The 22,948-nt window shown below is 45.9% G+C and overlaps 1 protein-coding gene across 46 annotated transcripts in view; it reads right to left on the bottom strand.

The window, feature by feature from the left end:
- BCAR3 (BCAR3 adaptor protein, NSP family member) overlaps positions 1–22,948 on the bottom strand; it is a 314,925-nt gene that overhangs the window by 161,979 nt on the left and 129,998 nt on the right. For 21 of the 46 annotated variants that reach the window (XM_078332552.1, XM_078332555.1, XM_078332541.1 and 18 more), the window contains one exon: positions 9,873–9,923. The exons of 10 other annotated variants lie outside the window; for them this stretch is intronic. In XM_078332552.1, coding sequence (XP_078188678.1) covers positions 9,873–9,923 — 51 coding nt within the window. Of the gene's footprint in view, positions 1–9,872; positions 9,924–12,178; positions 12,308–22,948 lie in introns of all 46 variants that reach the window. 15 more of the 46 variants (XM_078332534.1, XM_078332536.1, XM_078332525.1 and 12 more) reach the window with 1 other exon arrangement.

Here is a 22,948-nt window from a genome sequence, read left to right on the forward strand (position 1 = left end):
TGTGCCCAGCTCTGTGTCTTTAGCTTAGTTTTTACATCAAAATGGTTTGCTAAATGTTGATTATGGGACAGTTTAAAATTTGCTGCACAGCCAGCTCCCTCTTCTCTTGAATTCCCACATATTAGGATGGCACCTCCATTCAGCTACTGCCCAAGCTGGAATCCTGGGAACCACCCTGGGTCCCAGTCTCTCTCCATTTCCACCTACATACAAATAACACACAGCCAATCTCTCACCAAGGCCTGGGGACTTCATCCCTAAGTAGCCCTCAAAGTCATGCCCTCCTCTCCCCCACCACCACTCTGCCAGGGCCCCTCCTCTCTCACCTGGACTCTCCATTGCCCCCTGCCTGGTCTCCCTCCCGCCCATCCTGTCTGTCCCTTTTCCAGTGTGTCTTCCACCCAGGCCCCAGAGTGATGTTTCTGAAAGGCAAGGTTGATCCATCCCTCGACCACTTAAAGCCCTTTAAGAGCTTCTTGCCACCCATAAGTGGAAATCCAAATTCCTCATGATGATTCCCCTAAACTCACCCCTGTATTCCATGCCTCCACACCACTGCTCTTATAGTTTCTCTCATTCTCTATCTAAACTTTCTCTATCCCATCCCTTGCCCAGGCATCATGTCCCCAGCAACTTCGTTTCTGGCTCTATCTGGCTGGGTTGGTGCTTCTCAAACATGTTCCTGTGTCACCTTCCACTTACCAGATTACATGGTAAATACAGCTATTAGCTGCAGAGAGAAAGTCTGAGGACTGTTTTAGGGTGTTACAGCTTCCCCCAGCCCTCAGTGACTGGGAGCTGGTGTCTCCACGCACCCACAGATGTGTCTGAAGCCAGCCCTCCCCTCCCTCGGCCTCTCACAGTGAAGCATCAGGACCACCCAGGTTCAGCACACCTCCAGCTCTACCCCTCAAAGGGAGTGGCCTCTCCTGGCTATTGGCAGAGCTACCAGAAACTTGGCTTCAAACCATTCATATCTAAGCAGGTGGTCCAGATATTCTGATAGGGATGTGGATGTGGGTTTCAAAGGGGGAGAGATGGAATCATAAAATGCCATGTTTTCAGACTACCTGAACCCTAAGGGCCAGGTCAGTGGTAAGGGGATAGTCCAGGTGGGAGGGAGGGCGTGGCCCACTTACCTACCCACCTCAGGCATCCTCAGATGCCAGAACAGGGCCCTAGAGTACTGTTTATAAGGCAGCCTACCTGTCCTGCTGGGAGGAAAAGTGAAGAGGCCAAGACTGGTGCCAGAGGCCCCGGGATTTGGGAACACACTCTTGAATGCAGTCATGGGGGTGCTGCCCTCAGCCTTGGATAGGCAGGAGATTCTCACTACTATAGGAGATGGGGAGACCTTCACCTGGGCCTAGAGTGCTGAGTGATGCCAGAGAGAATACTATACAATTGGACTCTGTGGCAAACTTCAAGTGTCCTCTGACCCAGCCCTGGAATGGACCATGAGTCCTTTCAAAGAGAGGGCTAGAAAAGCTGACATGTCCAGGCTACCTTCTGTGACCTGTTGAAAGGCAGCTTTGCTCATGGGAAGGGCTCCAGCAGAGGCAGGAGCAGCAGGTTCAGAGGAGGCAGCAGCAGAAGTATGGCCAGTCCTGACCATTGAAGCAGAGCATGGGAAGCAGGCCTGCCACGCTGTTCACTGCACGAGGCAGCTCAGCCGAGGGGGCAACTTGGGGCTGAAATCTAGCCAATGCACTTCTTGTATCACAAGCTGTGTGTCCTGTCACATGACTCCATTTCCTGGGGAAAGGGGATGCCTATTTCTAACTTGCAAAAAGGTACCATGTAGGATTGTCACAACCTTGACAGATAAGACACTGGTAGCAACCATGAGAAAGCTTAGGAGAACCAAAGAGGAACCCAGGATCTGGTAGAAGATGACAAGGGCTTTGGGAGCCCCAGGGACCCTACTGGATGGGAGCTTAGAATTTCAGCCCATTGAGATGCAGCCCAGGCCCATGACTGTGCCCTATTCCTCCTTTAACCCCTTCAGGACCATTCTACTCCCTCCAAGCCTACCCCAACCATGAGGCCTCCATGGCCAGAGGAAAGAAGGCAGTATACTCAGGACTGCGGCCCTGGCCACCTAAACTCCAACAACCCATTCCTGAATCGGGTGGAGGATACCTGCTAAAGAGAGGTGTCCTTAGTCTGCCCTGTGACTGCCACTGTGCTCAGCCTTTAGTGTCAACCTTGGCTGCTAAGCTAAGTCTGTGACCAATCTGTCTGCAGCCTAATGTCAGGTGAAAAGGGGCTGTTGAGTTTTCACCTTTTGTTTAATTCCTATTTATAGCTTCACCTTAACAGCATCCACTACTGACGACAGCCCACAGGTTCTAACGTGCCCAGGAACTTCTAGGAAGATTATAGCCTTGTTCAGAAGGCTAACAGCACACAACACAAGGGAATGGTGCCTCCTGCTTTTTTGGGTTGGTACAGAAGGTGGACAGGCAAGTGGAGCACCCCCTTAGGCAGAGACAGGGAGGGAATGCAGCGGAGGGGACCTAGCTTTTCTGAGTCCCTGCTTTCTGCTGTACATATATGTTGATATGTGATTCTCCAAAAACCCTGTAAAACAAATATCATTATCTCCATTTTACAGATGAAGCAACTGACTCTGAGGGAAGAAATAACCCTGGTCTGTCAGTAAACTGTAGAGATCCAATTTGAATTTTCCCCTCTGTCTGGCTCTGAGACATGCGGTTTTCTTAACTCACAGTGTCACCTGCAAAGTATTTCCCTTGGGGAGAGAGGAACCCAAAATAGTGAAAAGGAACAGGAAACGTTTGAAGAGCTCTGCTTCAGCACTTGAGCCAATCTCCCTATAGTCTTCTTCCTGTTCATGCTTCCAAGATGCTATCAGGGAGCCTGGGTGCTGGGGAAATTTACACTCCTGCCTCCCCCCGCCCCATTCTCTAGGGTGAAATCATTGCATTAAAGCTGTACCTTGTTGCGGGGAGTTGGGGAGTGGGCAGAAGAACTCATGAGCTGATCATATATAGGCCTCAGTGATTCTCTCCTCCTCCCGGCCCCATGTCTTGTTTTTAAACTCTGGCAGGGAAGAATCTTCTTTCCCTCCAGCCAGCTTTTCAACCCATTGTTCAGCTAAAGCGTTTTCTCTCAGAGAATGATTGCCAAGACCCACAGTTTAGTTCATGTGGGAGTGGGGAGGGGACATAAATAATAATAGCCAAGTTTACTGAGTGCTTAATACGTAATAGCCAAGCACTGTTCCACAGACATTACATATAGACCCATTTCACATACACACATGCGCGTGCGCACACGCGCGCGCGCACACACACACACACACAGTACAAATGAGTAAACAGACCCAGAGAGGCTGCTGCCATCTTATGCCATCTGATGACGGGACTTAGACAGCCTGAATCCCAGATGCTGCCCTGCCTCTCAAGGATAAAGAGTATCTCCCCTAGCTACCCCACCCACTTTACAGGTGAGGCAATGAGCTAGTCATGGGCAGAGCCAGTCAAGTTGTCAGGTCTTCTGACCAGAAGCCAAGGACTCTTTCCTTCACCCTGGGGGCTCAGCACACCCAAAACTCCAGGAGTATGCAACTGCACTTCACCGAGCTCAAAGTTTAGATCTCTCCTAATGCTTTAAACTAGAAAATTCTTTTGTTTTTCTTTTGAGACAGTGTCTAGCTCTGTTGTCCATGCTGGAGTACAGTGGTGTAATCTTGGCTTACTGCAGCCTCCTCCTCCTAAGCTCAAGCCATCCTCCCACCTCAGCCTCCTGAGTAGCTGGAACCATAGGTGCACACCACTACGCCTGGCTGATTTTTATATTTTTTGTTGAGATGGTCTCAGACTCCTTAGCTCAAGAGATCTGCCTGCCTCAGCCTTTCAAAGTGCTAGGATTACAAGCATGAGCCACTGCACCTGGCCTAGAAAATCCTTAAATGCCTGTTTATTTAGACATGCCACAGGTAGACATCTGCACTGTACCTGAGCATCCCCATTGGGCTCACAGAATGCTAAATATAGTTCCCCTATAGGTTAAACAGAGATTCTGCCCCTCTCCCCGCCTTGGCAGACAGATACAAACAGAAGCCAGAAGGAACAGCAGCACCTCACACACCCAGTAGCACTCGGGCAACGACTCTGAATTCTCCCTGCAAGGCCGGCAAATATTTTGATAATCTTTCCCCTACAGGATTCTCCTGTGGAGAACAAATGAACACAGTTGGGAGCCATCTTTCAGCGGAATTCCACAGGAAGAAACATTTCATCAGTGGAGAGGGTTTTCACTCTGGCCTTTTGGGGAGGGAAGCAGATTCCTCTGAGCTATTGCAGAGGGTGGGGGCTGGCCATGGGCATCTGCTATGCCCTCAGCACATAGCTCAGGGCAGGGATGTGGGCATCCTCAGCGGACCTCACCCCGTGGGAGGGACATGGTGTGGTGTTATAAAAGCACAGCCTTCGGGGGCAGACAAACCTGGGTTTTGAGCAGTGGTCCTGCTGCTTGAAGCTGTGTGACTTTGGGGCAATTCCTTCACCTCTCTGCTCCTGTTTCCCCATTGTAAAATGGGGGTAATAAGAATACTCATCTCTTGGACTGGCCCTTGAGAATTAGACACCACGATGTCAAAGGAGTACAGAGCACAGGGCCGGCCACATGCAGGTGCTGAATAACCACAGTAGTCATCGCGAGGTCCCCACTTTCCTCAAAAGGAGCTGTGTGGCTGAGTTCTCTGCTGTCACTGTTTCCCTTATTAAGCTTGCCTTAGGGGGCCCAAGGCGTCCTTCCAACCCAAAATGTGCCTTCAAGAGAGGCAGGGACTGGCCACCCCATGTCTCTTCCATTAGAATGGAAGTCAGGATCCACCAGGCTGGGGCACTGATCCCCCAACGTGTGTCGGTCTGCTGGGCTGTGAGAAAAGCCCTAAAGATGCCTGGCAGGGGACATCTCTTCACAATGACATATTATTATTTTGAAAAAGATAAAGCCAAATTAGCAAGCATTTATAAAAAGCAGAAAAAAAAATGAAGCCACTGGGACAAAAGAGATGCTGTGCAGACCAAGCACCGTGTATGACGGGCTGGGCAGGGCCACAGGGGGCCTCTTTTACGTGGTGGCCCTCTTTGTCCCCACTCTGCCCACTTCCCAGCCCTGCCCCTGGGCCTCGCTCCAAGGATGATTCTGTCTCCATTTTTGGTGTCTACAGACCTTGGGGATTGGGAGGACTGCCCTGGGCCCAGCATTCTCCAGGTGACTCACCAGGCAGGCCATGCAGAAGAGCCACTTCCTGCATCCCTGAGTGGCCAGTCATCCTCCTGGTACCTGCCTCAAGAACATGTGAGCCACCCTCAGGGGCAAGGTGGGACCCGGCTGTGCTCCAGGCAGGGGCCTCACACAGAGAAGGGCTGGGTGAGTGTCACGGAAGAACCCTGGACATCCAGGAGCCTGTGGCTGGGGGTGGCGTTGGGGGTGGACACATTGCTCCTGGTGCTTTCTCCACAAAAGAAACCTCACCTTCCTAAAGATATCAATCCACCCACTGGCCTTGTGGGAATGAAATTCTCATGGTGGAAAGTCTTGGACCCAGCACACCTACCCCTGCACGCTTCATGCCCCCAGGCACAGCACACCACTGCAGCAGGCCCCTTCCTGAAGCTGCGCCCCCAATGAATAAGCCCTGTATTCGTTCTGAGAATCTCAGGTCTGATGTTATGGGAAGAAAATGTGTGCCTAGGTATGTAGTGGAGGGGCAGGTTAGGCAGGTTGGGAGGGAGAGCCTTGAAAAGAAATCCAAGCACATGGGCCACAGGGGAGTCTATTTTATTTTATTTTTTTTTTGAGACATAGTCTTACTCTGTCACCCAGGTTGGAGTGCAGTGGCACACTCTTGACTCAATGCAACCTCTGCCTCCCAGGTTCAAGCAATTCTTCTGCCTCAGCCTCCTGAGTAGCTGGGATTACAGGCGCATGCCACCACACCCAGCTAATTTTTATATTTTTAGTAGAGACAGGGATTCACCATGTTGGTCAGGCTGGTCTTCGACTTCTGACCTTGTGATCTGCCTTCCTCGGCCTCCCAGAGTGCTGGGATTACAGGCATGAGCCACCACATCCAGCGGGTAGTCTTAAAAACAACCTCAGTCCAACTGTCTCCTGACTTTGCCCCCAACTTATCAGCTCAGGCCCAGGTCAGGGGAGGTCCAGGCCAGCCTGGCACAGCAAGCTGAGCCTGGTTCCCAGACCCTGCAACTGGCTTTGAGCAATGGAAGCGGCAGTGAGTCTGTGCTCATGGAGTTCCTGGGCTCAGGCCCAGGTGGGGATGGGGCTGGGAGTGGTGGGGATGTCCTCTGTCTTCAATTTGACTCCGTTGCTCCAGTCAGAGCTCTCTCAGAGGCAGACATGAAGCCAAAGCGCTTCATTAAGACAGGAGGTCAGATAACAGCCCCAGTCCTCTTTGGAAACTGCACACCGCCCAGTGGCATGGAACGGGCCAGGTCCCAGCCCTCCCAGGAGCGCCAGGCATTGTATTTCAGAACAACTGAGCTTCAGCTACTCCCACAGGAAGGAGATGACTTGCTCCCACCTTGTTTTTAATTTCCAGAATACTGCAATCCCCTTAGGAAAACTCATGTTTTCATGATAGAATGGCAGCTGCCCATGCACGTCAGAGGCTTCAGACCTGATCCCGGTCAAGCCCGGAGCAGTGGTCTCTGGACAGCAGATGAACAGCCCAGGGGCCGGCAAAGGGAGCCTCCTGCCCTCTGCGGTCCAGGGCTGGCCCGTGCTAGGCAGAAGAGCTCACAAGTGTGCCCTGCTTTACTTAACCCGAAAACAGTTGCTCAGAAGTCACCTATAATTGGAATTGTGATCAGGCCAGGCCCTCCTTAAGTTTCCAGGGGGACTACAGATTATATATATTCCTGTGTGGTGAGGGGGTCTCACTTGAAGAAATTAAAAATACATTCCAAACAGGAAAACAACTTTTTAAAATTATTGGCATTTAACAATCAACTCTGTGTGTATTAGGGATTTTTAAAACGTGAAACACAGACAGGCATGGTGGCTCACACATGTAATCTCAGTACTTTGGGAGGCTGAAGCAGAAGGACTGCTTGAAGCAGGAGTTCAAGACCAGGCTGGGAAACAAAGCCAGACTCTGTCTCTATAAAAAAAAAAAAATTAAAGATTAGCAGGTGTCGTGGTACACACCTGCAGTCCTATCTACTCAGGAGGCTAAGGCCAGTGGATTGCTTGAGTCTAGGAGTTTGAGGCTGCAGTGAGCTATAATCGTGCCACTGCACTCCAGCCTCTGTGACAGAGTGAAACCCTGTCTCTTAAAAAAGAAAAAAAAAAGAGAAAGAGAGATACTTTCAAATTATATATACATATAATGACAATATACTACATTTATATTATGTGTTTTGGTTTACAGAGTGCTTTTATATGCCCATTCGTTTATTTATCTAACAAATCTTAATGAGCCTCCACAAAGACCCAGACATTTTCCTAGGCACAGGGGGACACAGCGGTGAGCAAGGTGCATAAGGCCCCCTGCCACTTATGTTGATCTTACTCTCTGGTTAGGGGAGGTAGACCACAAACAACAGACAAATGAATCAGCAATACAAATCCAGGGAGTGACAAGTGCCACAAGTCAGGTAATGGCTATAGTTGCACTGTCTAATACAGGAGCCACATGTGTTATTCACATTTAAGTCTAAATGAATTAAAATTAAGTGAAATTCATTCAGTTCTTCAGTTCACAATAGCCACATTTCAGGTGCTGAATAGCCAATGTGGCTAGTAGTTAGTGATATACAGGACATTTCCATCATCACAGAAATTTCCACAGGGTAGCACAGGGCTAGTGAGAGAGACTCGGGGCTGATTTGGAATAGGTGGGCAGGGAAGGCCTCTCTGCAGAGGTGCCTTTAGTTGGAGCCTGAAAACGAGAAGAAACCAGCAGCTCACAGGCCTGGGTGGGAGTGGGTGTGGGCAGACAGTTTCAGACACTCTAGGGCAAAAGTCCACACGTAAACATGAGTTTGGTAAATTTGAGGAACAGAAAGAAGTCTGCTGTGACTGGAGGGTAATGAGCTGGGGGTGGGGAAAGTAGAGACGATGAGGTCAAAAGTAATAATAAAAACAGCTGAGATGGCTGTTGGGCACTCATTACGTACATCTATGAGGTAGGTAGTGCTATTCTCATTTTATGAAAGAAAACATAGACACAGAGAAGTAGAGATCCTTGGCCAAATTCACACCACTAGTAAGGGACAGAGCCAGGATTCCAGCTGGTGCCATAACCATGGAACACTTAGCTATTATACTACACTGCATGGCATTTCCAGAGTCAGGGGTGCCTTATGAATGCCCTGTGAGGAGTGTGGACCTCATCAGGGTGTGAAAGGAAGTCCCTGCAAGTTTTGAGGCAGGAGTGTGACATGATCTACTGCACTTTAAGTGATCCGTCTGTTTATGGTGGGGAGAATAGATGGTAGAAGGCCAAGTCGGGGGTCTGCCTCATTTTTCAAGGTAATAACATTACTGTGGCTCCAACTAGGAGAGCAGCAATTCTTTTTATTTTTAAAAGCCTATCAGACATTGCACTTTTATTTTTCATGGTTTACTTATCTTCAAGGACTATGGCAGATAAAACCATGTATCTTTCCATTTTCCTAAGACAAAAGTACACACACATTCCTAGAGGTAGTTGCTTCCAAACTCAGTAGGTACATGCCAGCATGCATTTTAGCTGCAGGACAGTCCGTTTTGGCCAAGCTTTACCTAGTTCTGTTTAAAGCATCTTTTCTATACATTGTTGTCAAGTTAGGTCAATGATCTTCCTAGAGTGGGAAGTCTGACTTGAGCTGGTTCGTGTCACCCAGGTTGTTTCCATATTTAAGAGAAGAGGGTGGAGTCTTGACTCAGGTGAGAACCCAAGGTGTGGAGTTTCTGCTTGGAAAAGAACTTCATGGACTGGGAAGTATGTAAGCATCTCCATCTCAGGCATTTAGAGGGGCAGGTCTTAGGAATGCAGTGATAATCATGCCTCCCTGGACCCATTTACCCTGTGACATTGACTTTGAATGTGGGGTGTATGTTTTCCAGTCTCCCTTGTAAATGAGGAAATGAAGGAAAACTGACAGACCTCCCAGGAAGAGAGCAGGACTCTTTTGTCATATAAACCTACTACCAGCCCTGTAAATGACTGCCAAGGTGCTTCAGTAAAATACAACTGCTGACCACCTCCAGCTCTAACACTCCCCCCCGTCAAATGCCAATTGTTTGTTTAAAACTTCTCCTCCCAGTAGGGTAAGAGGAGCAAGGTGGCTCAGCTGCAGTTTCCCCTCCAGCCACAGCTCCCTTCGCAGGGTCTGTTTGGGATACAGGTTCAAGTCGAGGTCACAATCTTGTGGTGCTCCCAGTACCTGAAACCCTTCCCTCTCTATGGCAGATTATTCAGCCTCCCTGTGGCTGCCTTTCTTCACCACTGAAATAAGGATAATTATGGTAACCATCATTCTACCTCATAGTGCTGTTGTGAGAATTTAATGAGTTAGAATGAATTAAATGTCAGACATAACAGTTATGGTCAGCTATGATATCATATTGTCATTACTGGAGGGAAGAGGATAAGAAAGAGGTGGCTGAAGCCAAAGCCCAGTCTCAAGGCTGCGATGAATAAGGATCCTAGAGTCACCCAGAAACAACTACCCTGGAGCTTCTGTAGGTTAATCAGAGGATTCCCATACACTGCAGGTACTGCCCCAGAAGTCACTTTGTAGGCTGAATCAACACCACAACACAGCTCCAGCTGCAGTTTCTGCCCTGCATTCTGGGGCAGAGCAGCAGGGGGTCAGGCCACTTCCTACCTTGCCTCTTCCTCCCTTCTCCAGGCCAGCTTGGGTCAGATGCAGCAGCCCCTATAGCAGAATGCAAAGGAAAGATCTTCTCAGATGGTTGTGCAGAAATTACAGTAGCTTCGGGGGAGGCTGGAGCCCCTTGGGTTCTGCCCGTGGGTGAGTAACCCGGGCCTCAGGCGTGTTGGATCCAAGTCTACAGCCTCTCCTGGAGTCACCTCTGGGCTGCATGGCTCACACTGCCCATCCCGCCCAGATGCTTCTTTGCCTGTTGTCTCAGCAGCTTAAGATTTAATTATAAATAACAGTGACTCACAGGGCAGCAGTTCCCTTATTTGCCAGGGAAGTCTTATGAAGATTAAGCTATTCTCCCAGGTAAAGGAAGGTCTTTACTTTTCAATAGAGGTAGAGGGAGGCAAGCAGAGGGCTGTGATTACAGCACAGACTTTGGAGCCAGATTGTCTGGGTTTGAATCTGGCTCCATCACTTACAACAAGGTGTGACCTGGGACAAGTTATTTAGCCTGTGACTCAATTTCCTCATCTGCAAAATGGGGATAAAAATATTACTTACCTCATAAAGCTATTGTGAGAGTTAAATGAGTTAATATCTATTTGGAGCTTAGAACTATGCCTGGCACATAGTAAGTGCTTATATAAATGTTTAATAAATAAAAGTCCAATAATGGAGAATTGCTTATATAAATCTATATAATGCAATATCACACAGCCATTATAATTTCTATAGTAGCATGGGAATACATTCATGATCTATGACTAAAGTAAACAATATGCAGTTTAATAGTGTACAGTGTAAAACAAACTGTATACTATTATTGCTGAAAACAGAAAATAAATCTATATGCACTGAAAAAATACTAAAAGTGTATACACCAGAGTGTTTCTCCGTTTTCCAAAATTTCTGTCTTGTGAAGTACAGTAATTATAAAAAACAGTGAAAACTATTCAATGTGCAAAATCCACATTGATTATTCTTTAAAATAATAATAATAATAATAATAGTCTGGGCATGGTGGCTCACGCCTGTAATCCCAGCACTTTGGGAGGCCAAGGTGGGCGGGTCACTTGAGGTCAGGAGTTCAAGACCAGCATGGCCAACACAGTGAAACCCTGTCTGTAAAAATACAAAAATTAGCCAGGCCTGGTGGCACCTGCCTGTAATCTCAGCTACTTGAGAGGCTGAGGCAGGAGAATCACTTGAATCCAAGAGATGGAGGTTGCAGTGAGCTAAGGTTGCACTGCACTCCAGCCTGGGCAATAGAGTGAGACTCAGTCTCAGTAAATAAAGAAACAAATAAATAAACAAAATAATAATAATAAAAGCTCTGATGGTTACCAAGACTGGATCATTCAGGGTGCCTCCTAGGCTGAAGCTGAATGTTACATCAAAAAGAAAACAATGTTAATATTAAATGCTTATGTGGATATGGTATACTATCTTTCAGACTTCAATCTTTTTTTTTTTTTGAGATGGAGTCTTGCTCTGTTGCCCAGGCTGGAGTGCAGTGGTGTGATCTCAGCTTACTGCAACCTCCACCTCCCGGGTTCAAGCGATTCTCCTACCTCAGCTTCCTGAGTAGCTGGAATTACAGGTGCACACCACCATGCCCAGCTAATTTTTTTGTATTTTTAGTAAAGACAGGGTTTCACCATGTTGGTCAGGCTGATCTAGAACTCCTGGCCTTGTGATCCGCCCACCTCCGCCTCCCAAAATGTTGGGATTACAGGTGTGAGCCACTGTGCCTGGACACCAGACTTCAATCTAACCTAAACAACAAGTGACCTGCATACACAAATAAACAAGAGGTAAATGGCAGTGTGTAAAAGCAATGGATCTGGCGTGTTCTGCAAGGTGGTGACCCAAGGAGGTGGCTCAAAAGTTGCCAGCATAGACAGGAGGGGAAGGGTGGGGGAGGGTTCCTCTAGTCATTGAGTCAGAGGTTTCAAGCAGGAAATGGAACTTTGTGGATGGCTACAATAAAGGAAGGAGATAAGCAATCCTTTTACTACTCACTTATATAGAACGTGCGTAGAGAAAAGAACCACGACCTTCAGTAATAGGCCAACTGCTCTACTCTGAAACCAGGCCACTTCTCACCCTGCTCCAGGGTCTCATAGAACAATTAAACCCCTAAGGACCTTGCCACCAAGCTCTGGCAGATGGGACTAATGTTAAGCTAAACAAGCTTAACATTAGTTACGAGGTCAGATGAATCCCAAAACCATCTTCACTTTGTTTGCAAGGGGCCTTGTTTGGTTTTGCCTGTTTTCTCTCTTTAACCCTCATCATTCACATACCCCTTTCCACACAGCTATTCCAACAAACAGTGTGGATCCGTTGCAAGTTGTCATTATCTTTCCATCTCATATTTTTGTATATAAGTTCTCTCCCCAGCATCCCATTACTCTCAGAAAATGTGAAGGTCTCTGGAAGAAAATAAAAATAGCGGTAGCAAATTCTAGCATGTGCTGGCTGAATAAAACTTTGGGCTCACAGAAACCAGTTTCAGTTCCCCCTTCAATCTTTTCAAATGTCACTCTCATAGAGTCCCCTATATAACTCACCCTATTCACCAACCACATTGTATCTACCAAAAAAGACCATCTCAATAATCCCCCAAACACCTGAGCTGGCTGGAGTTGCTTCTTTCTTTCCAAAGAACAATGGGGTCCTTGGGGCTCTTTTGCCCCACCAGGGCTGTGCCAAGGACACAGGCAGGAGGAGGTTGGCAGGCTGTTTCATTTTTTAGCAAGCGCTGGCAGTACTTAGAGCATTCAGATGATTTCTGTTGACGCTGATGGTGATCAGCTTCTAAGCTTCAGGCTTGCTAAAACAGGGCTCACAACTTTCATATCAGGAGAGGCAACTGCACATTTGAAGAGGCTAATTAAAAAAAATCACAAGAAGTGCTGCGATAAGCTAAGTAGGCTTTGTTCTGTTTGGAGAAAGGAGCGCCTGGGAGCCCTGATGAGGTCACAGCTTTTCCCCTCCCAAGGGCATCTGTTTCGATGCTGCAGAAGAGAGGAATGAGGGGAGTCCACAGACTGCAGGGCAGCAGAGCAGCGTGCTCATGACTGCTCAGGCACATCTGATAACACCAGGCCTTCCTGGAGGTGCCCACATTCTCCTCCTCTGACCCTGAGCAGGGGAGGTGACACTGATTTACAGCTGCATCTCTTCTCCTTCTTCCTGTCCCTCCAAGCCAGCCTGCGGTCTATTCAAAGCACACTCAAGGGAAAGAGAGGCCAATGAATGTGCCCAACTGGGAAGTGGTTTTGAGCAAGCGCTGATGTTCTGACAACAAGCTCTGTCTTCCAGTTCGTCCCTTGCTCTTCAGTGGAGCAGGCCTTGGTCTGTACAGGTGTTGGCCAGGGGCTCCAGAACACAGAGCCTTCTCTCTTAGTGTGGGTGACCCTGTATAAGGAAGTCTTGAACTACTGGCATTAGATTAGGATTGACAGTGGTGAATGTTCAGCAGGCAGTCCCTCTTGAATGTCCCTGGAACAGCAAGAAGGAGGGAGGGGAATATCCCCTAGACTAGAGATGAGAAGAGAAAAAGGAAGGCTGTTCAGTGAAAAACTGTTGTGGTTTTTAAAAATTTAAAGTCTATGGGATTGTAGATTGGGAAAAAAGACTCTTTATCTGATCAACTCAACCCTCCTATATTAGGACTAGGGCTTTGCTCCTGAACATGATCATGGTGAATGTATCTCCTCAATGGAACATCATGTAATTTTTTTTATATCTCTATCTTAAATATATATTTTTAAAAGAAAAAATATAAATTATCTCTCTATAATCAATTCGCAAAATGAATCGACCTGTTCAATGCTGTGTTTCTTTTGGTTTTCTGCAAAGTTGTTTTGGGGAACATTTCGTATCTTTTAGAGTCTTTTTCACTAGAGAAAAAAGATTAGGCCAGTTGGACCAAATCCATGAGAATGAAATAAGAGTTCAAGTGCCCTAGTTCTTGTAAAACAGTATAAACTCACTCCTGATGGTTAGGGAGTAGGAAGCTGGAAAGCTGGGAACCAAGAAAGACTGACCAAGAGGAGGGTTCCCTCCAAGGCAGGACCTGTGCCCCTTGTTTGTGACTTTGCCCCTGTTGGAGGGACCAGTCCTGATCAGCCAGGAAAGCACAGCTCTGCTGGACCTGGCTGCCTGGCATGGCTGGAGCTAGAGAAGCCTTACCTCTATCACACTGGATGTTTGCTACGTCTCCCTTTGCCCCTTCCCTTGGAGACCTTGAAGGGCACCTTTAAGCAGGGAAAACTAAAAACCCAAAGTTACTAATTTGGAGGACTGGCAGGGAGAGAGACTTTATCTTAGCCAGGATACCTGGGTTTCCTTGGACCCCTAATGCTAGTCCCTCAATAATTTGGTTTCTTATCACTCCTAATGCAAACTTCTTAGGAAGACCCCCCAGGCCACACCCAGCAGGTCATTTGCTCCCCGAACTCGTGCTGCATTAGTCTTTTAGTTTCTTCTGGTTCTGTGTCCCTCCTACATGAGGACCTGTGTTCCCTCCTACCTGAAGACCTACACCTCACACCATTCCCTCTGTCTGGAGCACTCCCATCCCCTCCCCCTGCTTTATCTAGCTAACTCCTTTTGTCAGTTATCTTTTCTTGCATAACAAATTACCCCCAAACCTAGTTGCTTAAAACAAAAATTTGTTATCTCACATTTTCTTTGGGTCAGGAGTCTGGGAGCAGCTTAGCTCCATGGTTCTGGTTCAGGGTTTCGCAAGAGGTTACATTCAAGCTGTCAGCCTGGGCTTTGGTCATCTGGAGCAGCAGGATCTCCTGCCACACTCATTCAGTGTGGACCCCAGTGCTTCTTAGACTATGGGTGGAGACCTCAGTTCCTTACCATATGACCCCTCCATGGGCTGACTGGGTGTTCTCACGATGTGGAAGCTGGCTTCTCACAGAATGAGTAAGAAAGAGAGAGAGAGAGGGCTGGGTGCAGTGGCTCACGACTGTGATCCCAGCACTTTGGGAGGCCGAGGCAGGCAGATTGCTTGAGGTCAGGAGTTCAAGACCAGTCTGGCCCACATGGTGAAACCCCGTCTCTACTAAAAACACCAAAAAATTAGCTGGGCATGGCAGCACGCAGCTATAATCTCAGCTATTCAGGAGACTCTGAAGTAGGGGAATTGCTTGAACCAGGGAGGTGGTTTAAGACATGCCATTGCACTACAGCCTGGGCGACAGAGTGAGACTCCATCTCAAGAAAAAAAAAAAAAGAGAGAGAAAGACAAGGCACCCAGAATAGAAGCTGCAGGCTTTTGTAAACTAATATCAGAAGCAACACATCATCCCTTCTGCCATGTGCCATTGTTACACAGACCACCCTTGGTGCAGTGTGGGAGGAAACCATACATGGTGTGAATACCAGGATGGGGATTTCTGGGGCCATTGTGGGAGGCTGGCTTAATTATTGCTTCCTTTCCCTGAAGATATACATGTATGGTATGGGTCCAAATGGCCTCACTCATGTCTGTCAGGTGGCTGGCCATTGACTGGGACAATGAAAATGAAAGGGCCATGTGTCTGCCATTATCCAGCCAGCTAGCTTGGATGAGTTCACATGGCAGCTAGAGAGTTTCAAGAATAAGAATGGATAGGTACAAGGCCTCTTAAGGCCGAGATTTGGAAGAGGTACAGTATCACTTCCACCACATTCTATTGGCCAAGACAAGTCACAAGACTAGCCTGGATTCAATCGGTGGAGAATAGACTCAACTTTAATGGAAGGAGCTGCAAAGTCACAGTGCAAAGGGGTGTGGATATAGGGAAAGGGGAAAGTGCAGCCGTTTCTGTAAACACAGCACACCAGAGTATCCCTGGAGCCTAGCACAGCACCTGACACGTACTAGAGACTCAATATGTCCAGTATTTCCTACATGGATAAGTTTGAACATTTCACCTTTAGTTGTTCTCATCTTGTTCTTAGCCTGTCTGTCTCACTGCTAAGGAAGAACCTACAGACAAGAATCCTGTCTTATTCATGTTTGTGACCCGCACAACATGGATATTGCATAGAACTCTACTAGATGATAAAAAAAATACAATGCCGACTCTTTTCAGACCCTCTCTGCACGTCTCTCTTGCTATTCCTTCCTTAAAGCTTAAGGGCTTCCACAGCTGATGTGCATAGGCTTTGCAATCCTGAGAACCAGAGCTGAGATCCTCAATTTTGTTTACTGACTCTGTGATCTTGGGCACGTTCCTTCACTCTGGTGAGCCCCGGTTTCTTCTCCCACAAACTGGGGGTGGCTACTGTTGTGGGGCGAAGTGCAACTGGATATGTGAAGTGCTGAACATGTAGCAAGCGCTAAATAAATGTCATCCTCTTCCTTGTACTCTAATTCCCTGTATCAATGTGATCATGGTCTGGCCCCTCTGTCCCTAACCCTGGTTCACCCAGCCTGTCCCAGGAAAGCCACATCTGTTCCACGCTTTCCTTGATCTCAAGAATGCAATCATTGGCATAAACATGAGTGCAGGTAAACTCCCATAAGCAGCACAATTCCTGCTGCCACAGACGGGCAGGAAGACTGGATCATATGGGATCATGCCCCACCTGACACGGTTCCCCTAAACCAGAGGCCAGAGGATCTTCCCCTCGTGCTCCGCAGGTTTCCCGAGGTCCAGCTGCCTCTGTTGCTCTGTCCTTCCGACTTTTACTCTCCAGCCATCACAAAAGTGCTCACTGTCTAGCTTCTCGTAAACATCCTCTGGACATTTCTTCTTTCCAGGTCCGCTGTCTTCTCACTAGGTTCTCTCCCTTCTTTTTTCTTACCCCTCCCTGCCTCACTATTTTTGACCTTTTTCTATATGCCAGGCAGCATGCTAAGCACCTTATGCTAATTGTCTCATTAATTTTCACATCAACTCTACGGCATAGAAACTATTATTATCACCATTTCCCTTATGAAAAGATTGAGGTTCCACGAGTTCATGTAACCTGTTCATGGGCGCGCACTTGGTTAAGATCAGGATTAAACCTGGCTTCCGGTCCCAAAGCTGTACTCTCTCCCTTCATACCCTTCACTTGTTGCCTAGTTTTGCTTCGTGTGGCAACTTCCTGCTAGAATGTTCCTTCTTGCTATATGGCTCGTCTAGATGTTATCAGCATTTCTTCAAAATTACCCCCTGCATCTTCAGCTTTCATCTTCCTTTTTCTCTAGGGCAATACAGTTCAGTAGAACTTTCTGTGGCGATGAGAATGTTGTCCGCACTGTCCACCATAGTTGCCAATAGACATATGTGGCTTTTGTGCATTTGATATGTGGCTAGTACGACTGAGGAATTACATGTTCAATTTTATTTAATTTTAATTGACTTAACCAGACATGGGTAGTGGCTTTATACTGGACAGTATAACTCTAGAGTCTCATCTTAGTGGAGTTTGTTATTGGAGGGAGGATAAGGAGCAGGAGGTAGTGAAATGTAGATGGGGAGAAAGGCAGCTTGAGGAAGCCACAGAACTCTTTGCTCGTGGATACGGACCTGAGACTAAGCTTCTCATAAGGACCAATTATTTAATGAGGTCCAGATTCCTGGTTCAAGATGTTTTGCTGGACCTCTGCCTTCCAATCACCAAATTCCTGGTAATGTCATCAAGCATGCCAGGCTCTAGGAAGTATGTTGAGGCTTTCCAGAGAGGCAGCCTTCCTGAGCAACACGCAGAGTGAAATGTGCTTATTGCAGGGTAGGGGAAGTGTGAGAAGTCTCACTGAAGTAAGAGTTCCTTGCTGCTAAAATCAATATTTAGTAAAAATGACCTTTGGCCTGTAGCTGCAATTCCACAGAGTTTCCCCCTTCAAGATTTCTGGAAATGCAGATTAAAAAACCCACAGCAATGATTCCCAAAACTGAAATGCCATTTTTTTCTATTAAATAATGTAGCTTCCAGGACGTTCACACGTAGCAATATTTAAAATAGTTACTTAGTGAATTTGACTGTAGTGAGCCTTCAAATATTAATAAATTTCTATTTGAAAAATACGCCCATGTCTAGAAGCAAAAAATTCATTATTTTACTTATTCATTCATTCATCCATCCATCCATCCACAAACATTTTATGAGTACATGGGAATTCCAAATTGCAAGTAGGGGAGAGACATTTAACAAATTAGAAAGACAGAAGGTGGAACTGGAGCTGGTGCGGGCAGTGGACACAGTTCTGCTGAGAGCCGAAGATGACAGTGAACGTGCACTCAATGTCAGTGACCAGCGATGATCTAAGTCGACATGGCATGCTGCCCTGGATCAATGAGTTTCTGCAGTTGAATCTGACAAAGATTGAGCAGTTTTGCTCAAGGGCTGCCTATTGTCAGTTCATGGACTTGCTTCAAGGCCTCCATTACCTTGAAGAAGTGAAATTCCAAGTTAAGCTAGAACTAAATACTACAAGTGCGTTTTAAGAGGACGGGTGTTGACAAGATAATTCCTCTAGACAAATTAGTAAAATGAAAGTTTCAGGACAATTTTGAATTCATTCAGTGGTTCAAGGAGTTTTTTTTGATGCAAACTATGATGGAAAAGACTATGACTCTGTGGTGCCAGACAAGGTCAAGAAACTGCAGGGGCTCCCTCCCTCGTTGCTCCAGCGCTGAATAAACTGAAGAAACCTCTCAGTTCTCATAAGTAAAAAGTACCTCTCCTTAAAGTGCACTTTGCGGACGTTTCACTCCCTTTCCAATAAGTTTGAGTTAGGGGCTTTTACCTTCTAGCAGAGCAGTATCAACATCTAGTTGGTTCACCTGGGAAACAAAGAGGCTGACCCTGGGACTCACCGTGTGGATGCAGGTCACACTGAGTGCTGGAGCACTCAGTGTTATGTAATATGCTGAGATGGTAACCTTAGTGGAGAAATGTAAAGACTGAATTGAATTTTAAGCTAATGTGAAATCAGAGAATGTTGTCATAAATAAATGCCTTAAGAGTATTTAAAATATTCTTCCATATTTCAAAATATAAAACGTAACGTGACAGAAGATTTTGCGTTTGACATTGTGTCTGGGAAGAAAGGGCCAGACCTTGGACCCTTTGGAATCTGCTGTCACAGGTTTTACAGGGCTGCTTGTATTCTCATAGGCCTAGGCTTTGGTCTAAAATAAACATTTGAAAAGTCCTGTAAAGCCATTTGGTGTCATTGATCAATTGCTTCCCTGCTAAAAAGCAAGAGGTGTCACTGCCTGGATAATAGAGGATGTGTTTCAGTCCTGAGATGTTGTAGTTGAAGAGCTTGGTTTTCATTGAGCATTTCTCTATTTTTCCAGTTGTCCCCAAAATTTCTATGTATTATGTTTTGGGGGAAGTGAGGTGTGCCCAGTTTTTTAGTCTAACTACTTTTGGGACTTGCCCACATCTCTGGGATATGAATGGAGACTGTATCCCATTTTACTGTCTTTGGGGTTTACATTTACCATGTTTCTCTCCTCTGCTCCCTTTGCCCACTGGGGACTCCTCTTTGGCTCCTTGAAATTTGCTGCTTAGAATTGGAAGTGCAGCAGGCAGGTGATCATGCTGCAAGTTTTTTCTGGACCTCTGGCAAACGGAGTGGTCAGTGAAGGCCATTGTTGCCTTGGGATCTGCAAGGCTGGGGTGTTTTCGGTATCTGCTGTCCCCAGCTCTCCACTGTAATCTGAATCCTTTCCTGTGCACTGTCTTTGGAGATAAAATTCATTAGTGTGTTCCTAAATGTTCTTTTGCAGAAAATACAGCACCGTGTCTGAATTAATTATTGATATTTAAAATATTTCCTTCCTTGACTCTCTTTCATTTGCTTTGCCCACAGCCCATTCAGTTCCTTTGTTTGCTGGGATTCTGCAAAATGTGTCTCACCCACTGCTGAGATTGTTCAGTCCTTGCTGTATTTGTATTGATTTGTTTCTAGTGGTAGCTTTTCCTAAAATGTGTGTAGAAAGCAAGTATTTTATGATAAAATTAGTGCATGCTGTGTGGGGAATTCAGAGGAAAACCCAGGTTCAGTGATTAACAATGCCAAAACAAGCAAGTAACTAGCTATTATTCAAATGGCTGTGGTGCTATTTCTCTTTTGTGGCCTTTTAGACTTTTGTTGCTCTAAAATTCCATTTTATTGGGAACCCATTTTGCATCTGGTCTTTCTTGACAGGGTTTTTTTCTACTCTAAACAATTTCTAAATAAAATTCTGTATTTCAAGAAAAATAAATTAGAAAAACAATTTTAATAGATTCAACTTCTTTTTAATTTTGAAAATAAATAGGCAGGTTTCTTCCTGGTGACCAAAAGGACATATAGCATTGCGTACCTACTCTTAGTACCTTCTACCTGGTATCTTTCATAGTTTATTTATTTCTTTATCAAATATTGTCAAGTCTCTTTCATGCACAGACATTTAATTATTGTCATCACAATTTTGAGGTCATAAAGCGCTCCCATCATACTTTTATTATGGAACTTAACAACGTGAAATGTATTTTTTTCCCCGTATCTGCTTCTGTCTCTAGATTGGTGGTGCTGGAGGTCTAGGACACCATCTGATCTAGATGCTGTGTTCTTGGTCTCTAGAACCCTGCCCAGCACATATTCTTAAATATTCCCCTAAGAAACACAAAACCACAGAAGTGTGTTCCTAGGCTGGGTCCAGGGTCACCACGGCCCAGCATTCTGTCTCTAACGTGAGAGTCCTTCAGAATATAAGCCTCAAAATCCCTGAGGAATCTGAAGCAACTTACTCTGAGATCAGCCTTTACGAATTCATCAAATCCCTCTTGGCTTACTTGTATTTTCAGCCTCCTGTGTGAAGGGATAAAAATTCTTTTAACATACTAATCACAACTAAGACCTCCTTTCTTTTTTTTTCAGATGTCCTAAAACTTCATATAGTTCAAAGGTTATTCTGTATCTACTTCTAGCAACACAAATATATTTAATGAAGATTTATAAATTAATCAAAAATTGAAAAGAGATGATAATAGTCTCATCCGTGACTTTGACAGTTTTGTAAGTGCCTGTGATACCCATTTTCAATTCCTGCCTTTACATACCAGAAAGAGTTCTTGAGAAAAGTTGTTTTTTTTTTTTTTTTTTTAAATAAAAGCCTCCCATTCCATCTGTTTATCATCTCTACATACTCTCTTCTGGGTACCTTTCCTAAGGTTCAGTGACAAAACCTGTACAGAATATTCATTCATTTATTAGTTTACTTGAACAATCATTCAACAATATTTACTGCATGCCTACCATGTGCCCGGCACACAATTTTGTATTAGGAAAAAACGGAATAAAATTACAAGTCAGGAATACCTCCTCGTTTTTCCCCCCTGCTATTCTCCCGGCTCAACTTCTAGAGCAAACACTGGTGTTTGGCAATTCATCACCCCATGTGTTTATCGCCTTTCTTTTCTTGTTTTGTTTTGAACTGTTGATTATCTTTTAGAAATGTTTTCTTAACTTTTCACAAAGTAAAATTATCTTTTTTTCCTGGAAAGGTTGTAAGTTCCCAAGAAAGACAACAGAAGCAAAGCATTGCCTTTGAGATTTCCACCTACCCCTCTGCAGTAGGCAGTACCATTTTAAAGGTGAGGAAACGGAGGTTCTGAAGAGATCGACTAAGTTATCCAAGATCTCTCAGCTGATTGATGATGGGGCTGGGATTCTTACTGAACATGCCTGGTTTTAAAGCTACCAGAACTGCCATCCCACCAGCCTGCCTCTTAGGGTGCCAGAGCTGGTGGCTCACACTTATTTGAGTACCCCAGAGAGCGAAGCTCAGGGCTGGCCCACAGCAAACGCTATTTATGGACTTGACTTGATTTAAGTAAATGCAGACGGTTTGGCTGATGTAAGGCATTAACCTGACAGCACTTCTCCCTCACGTTATAGACAGATGGCAGCTCTTCAGGAGAAATGTGAAGACCTGGAATGTTATGAATCATCTCTTCCTCTCCCCAGCTAACTGAGATAAAAGCTGTAGGCTTGGCCTTGTCATTGCCCTTTCTCAATTTCTGTCAGAACAAGCCGCAAACCTTAATGCATTTGAGTAGCGCTCAGCTAGCTTGCAATTATTTGTGGTGACAGGGAGCAAGGATGGCATTCACCAACCCCGCCAAGTTTCCTCGGGATGCTGACCATGAATGTCAGCGTCTCTCTCCTGCCCTTCCAGCAGTGAGATCTGTGGGCTGGAGGGTGTTGGGAAGGCCCAGAACAGGCTTGCAGGAGTGAGAGGGCAAGATGCCACCAGGAGTGGCCTCAGAAGAAGCCAAGAGCTAACTCCCTGTGTCTTAATGCACTCTAAACACAATGGCTATTTAAATGCTCCTTTGGTGGTGAAAAATGATTCTAATAATAGATGTTTGGCACTTTTCTAATTTTGTGCCATGTGTATTTACTACTTATTTAAAAATAAATGGACTTTAAAAGAAGATCTGCATATTCTCACATTCAAAGCCTGAAATAACAATAGGATACAGCTGACGTAACAGCACTGGCCTGAAGTCAGTGCAACTGGGTGTTATTAGTTTCTACTTTGCTACTAACATTGTTTGTAAGACACCAATTTCTCCTGCTCAAAACCCACTGAAGCTCAATCACCTGCAAGATAAATTCAAACTCATTAGCTTGGCCTATGAGATCAGGGGTGATCTATTTGTTACCTCTCTGTCTTAGCATAGATTTCCCCAAAAGCAGGCCCTAGAAAGATTTGGTTGCAAGTAGTGCGGTAAGGTAGAGGGGACATGAGACAATGAAAAGGAATGTTGAGACAGGGTGCCTCATGAGCAGGTGACTACCATGGGAAACTTGGGCTCAATCTCCCACAGCCCTTTGGAGAATCTGTGTAGAACACACCTTGAAATGATCTGACTAAGGGAAAGGAACCTAGGGATTTGTCCATCAGCTCCCCTCCTCATTGGCTGAGGGGCTGACTGGAGGGCATCCACTCTGATTTTCCAGTCTCCTTCATGCAGAAGCTGAACACACAGGAGCAGAGTGTGGACTCAGGCAGGAAGATGCAGGCGTGCAAGCCGGAAGCTATAGATGGGCTCAGTAGATACACACTGAGGACACA

The sequence above is a fragment of the Callithrix jacchus genome, chromosome 7, assembly GCF_049354715.1.
Source record: "Callithrix jacchus isolate 240 chromosome 7, calJac240_pri, whole genome shotgun sequence".
Taxonomy (NCBI): domain Eukaryota; kingdom Metazoa; phylum Chordata; class Mammalia; order Primates; family Cebidae; genus Callithrix; species Callithrix jacchus.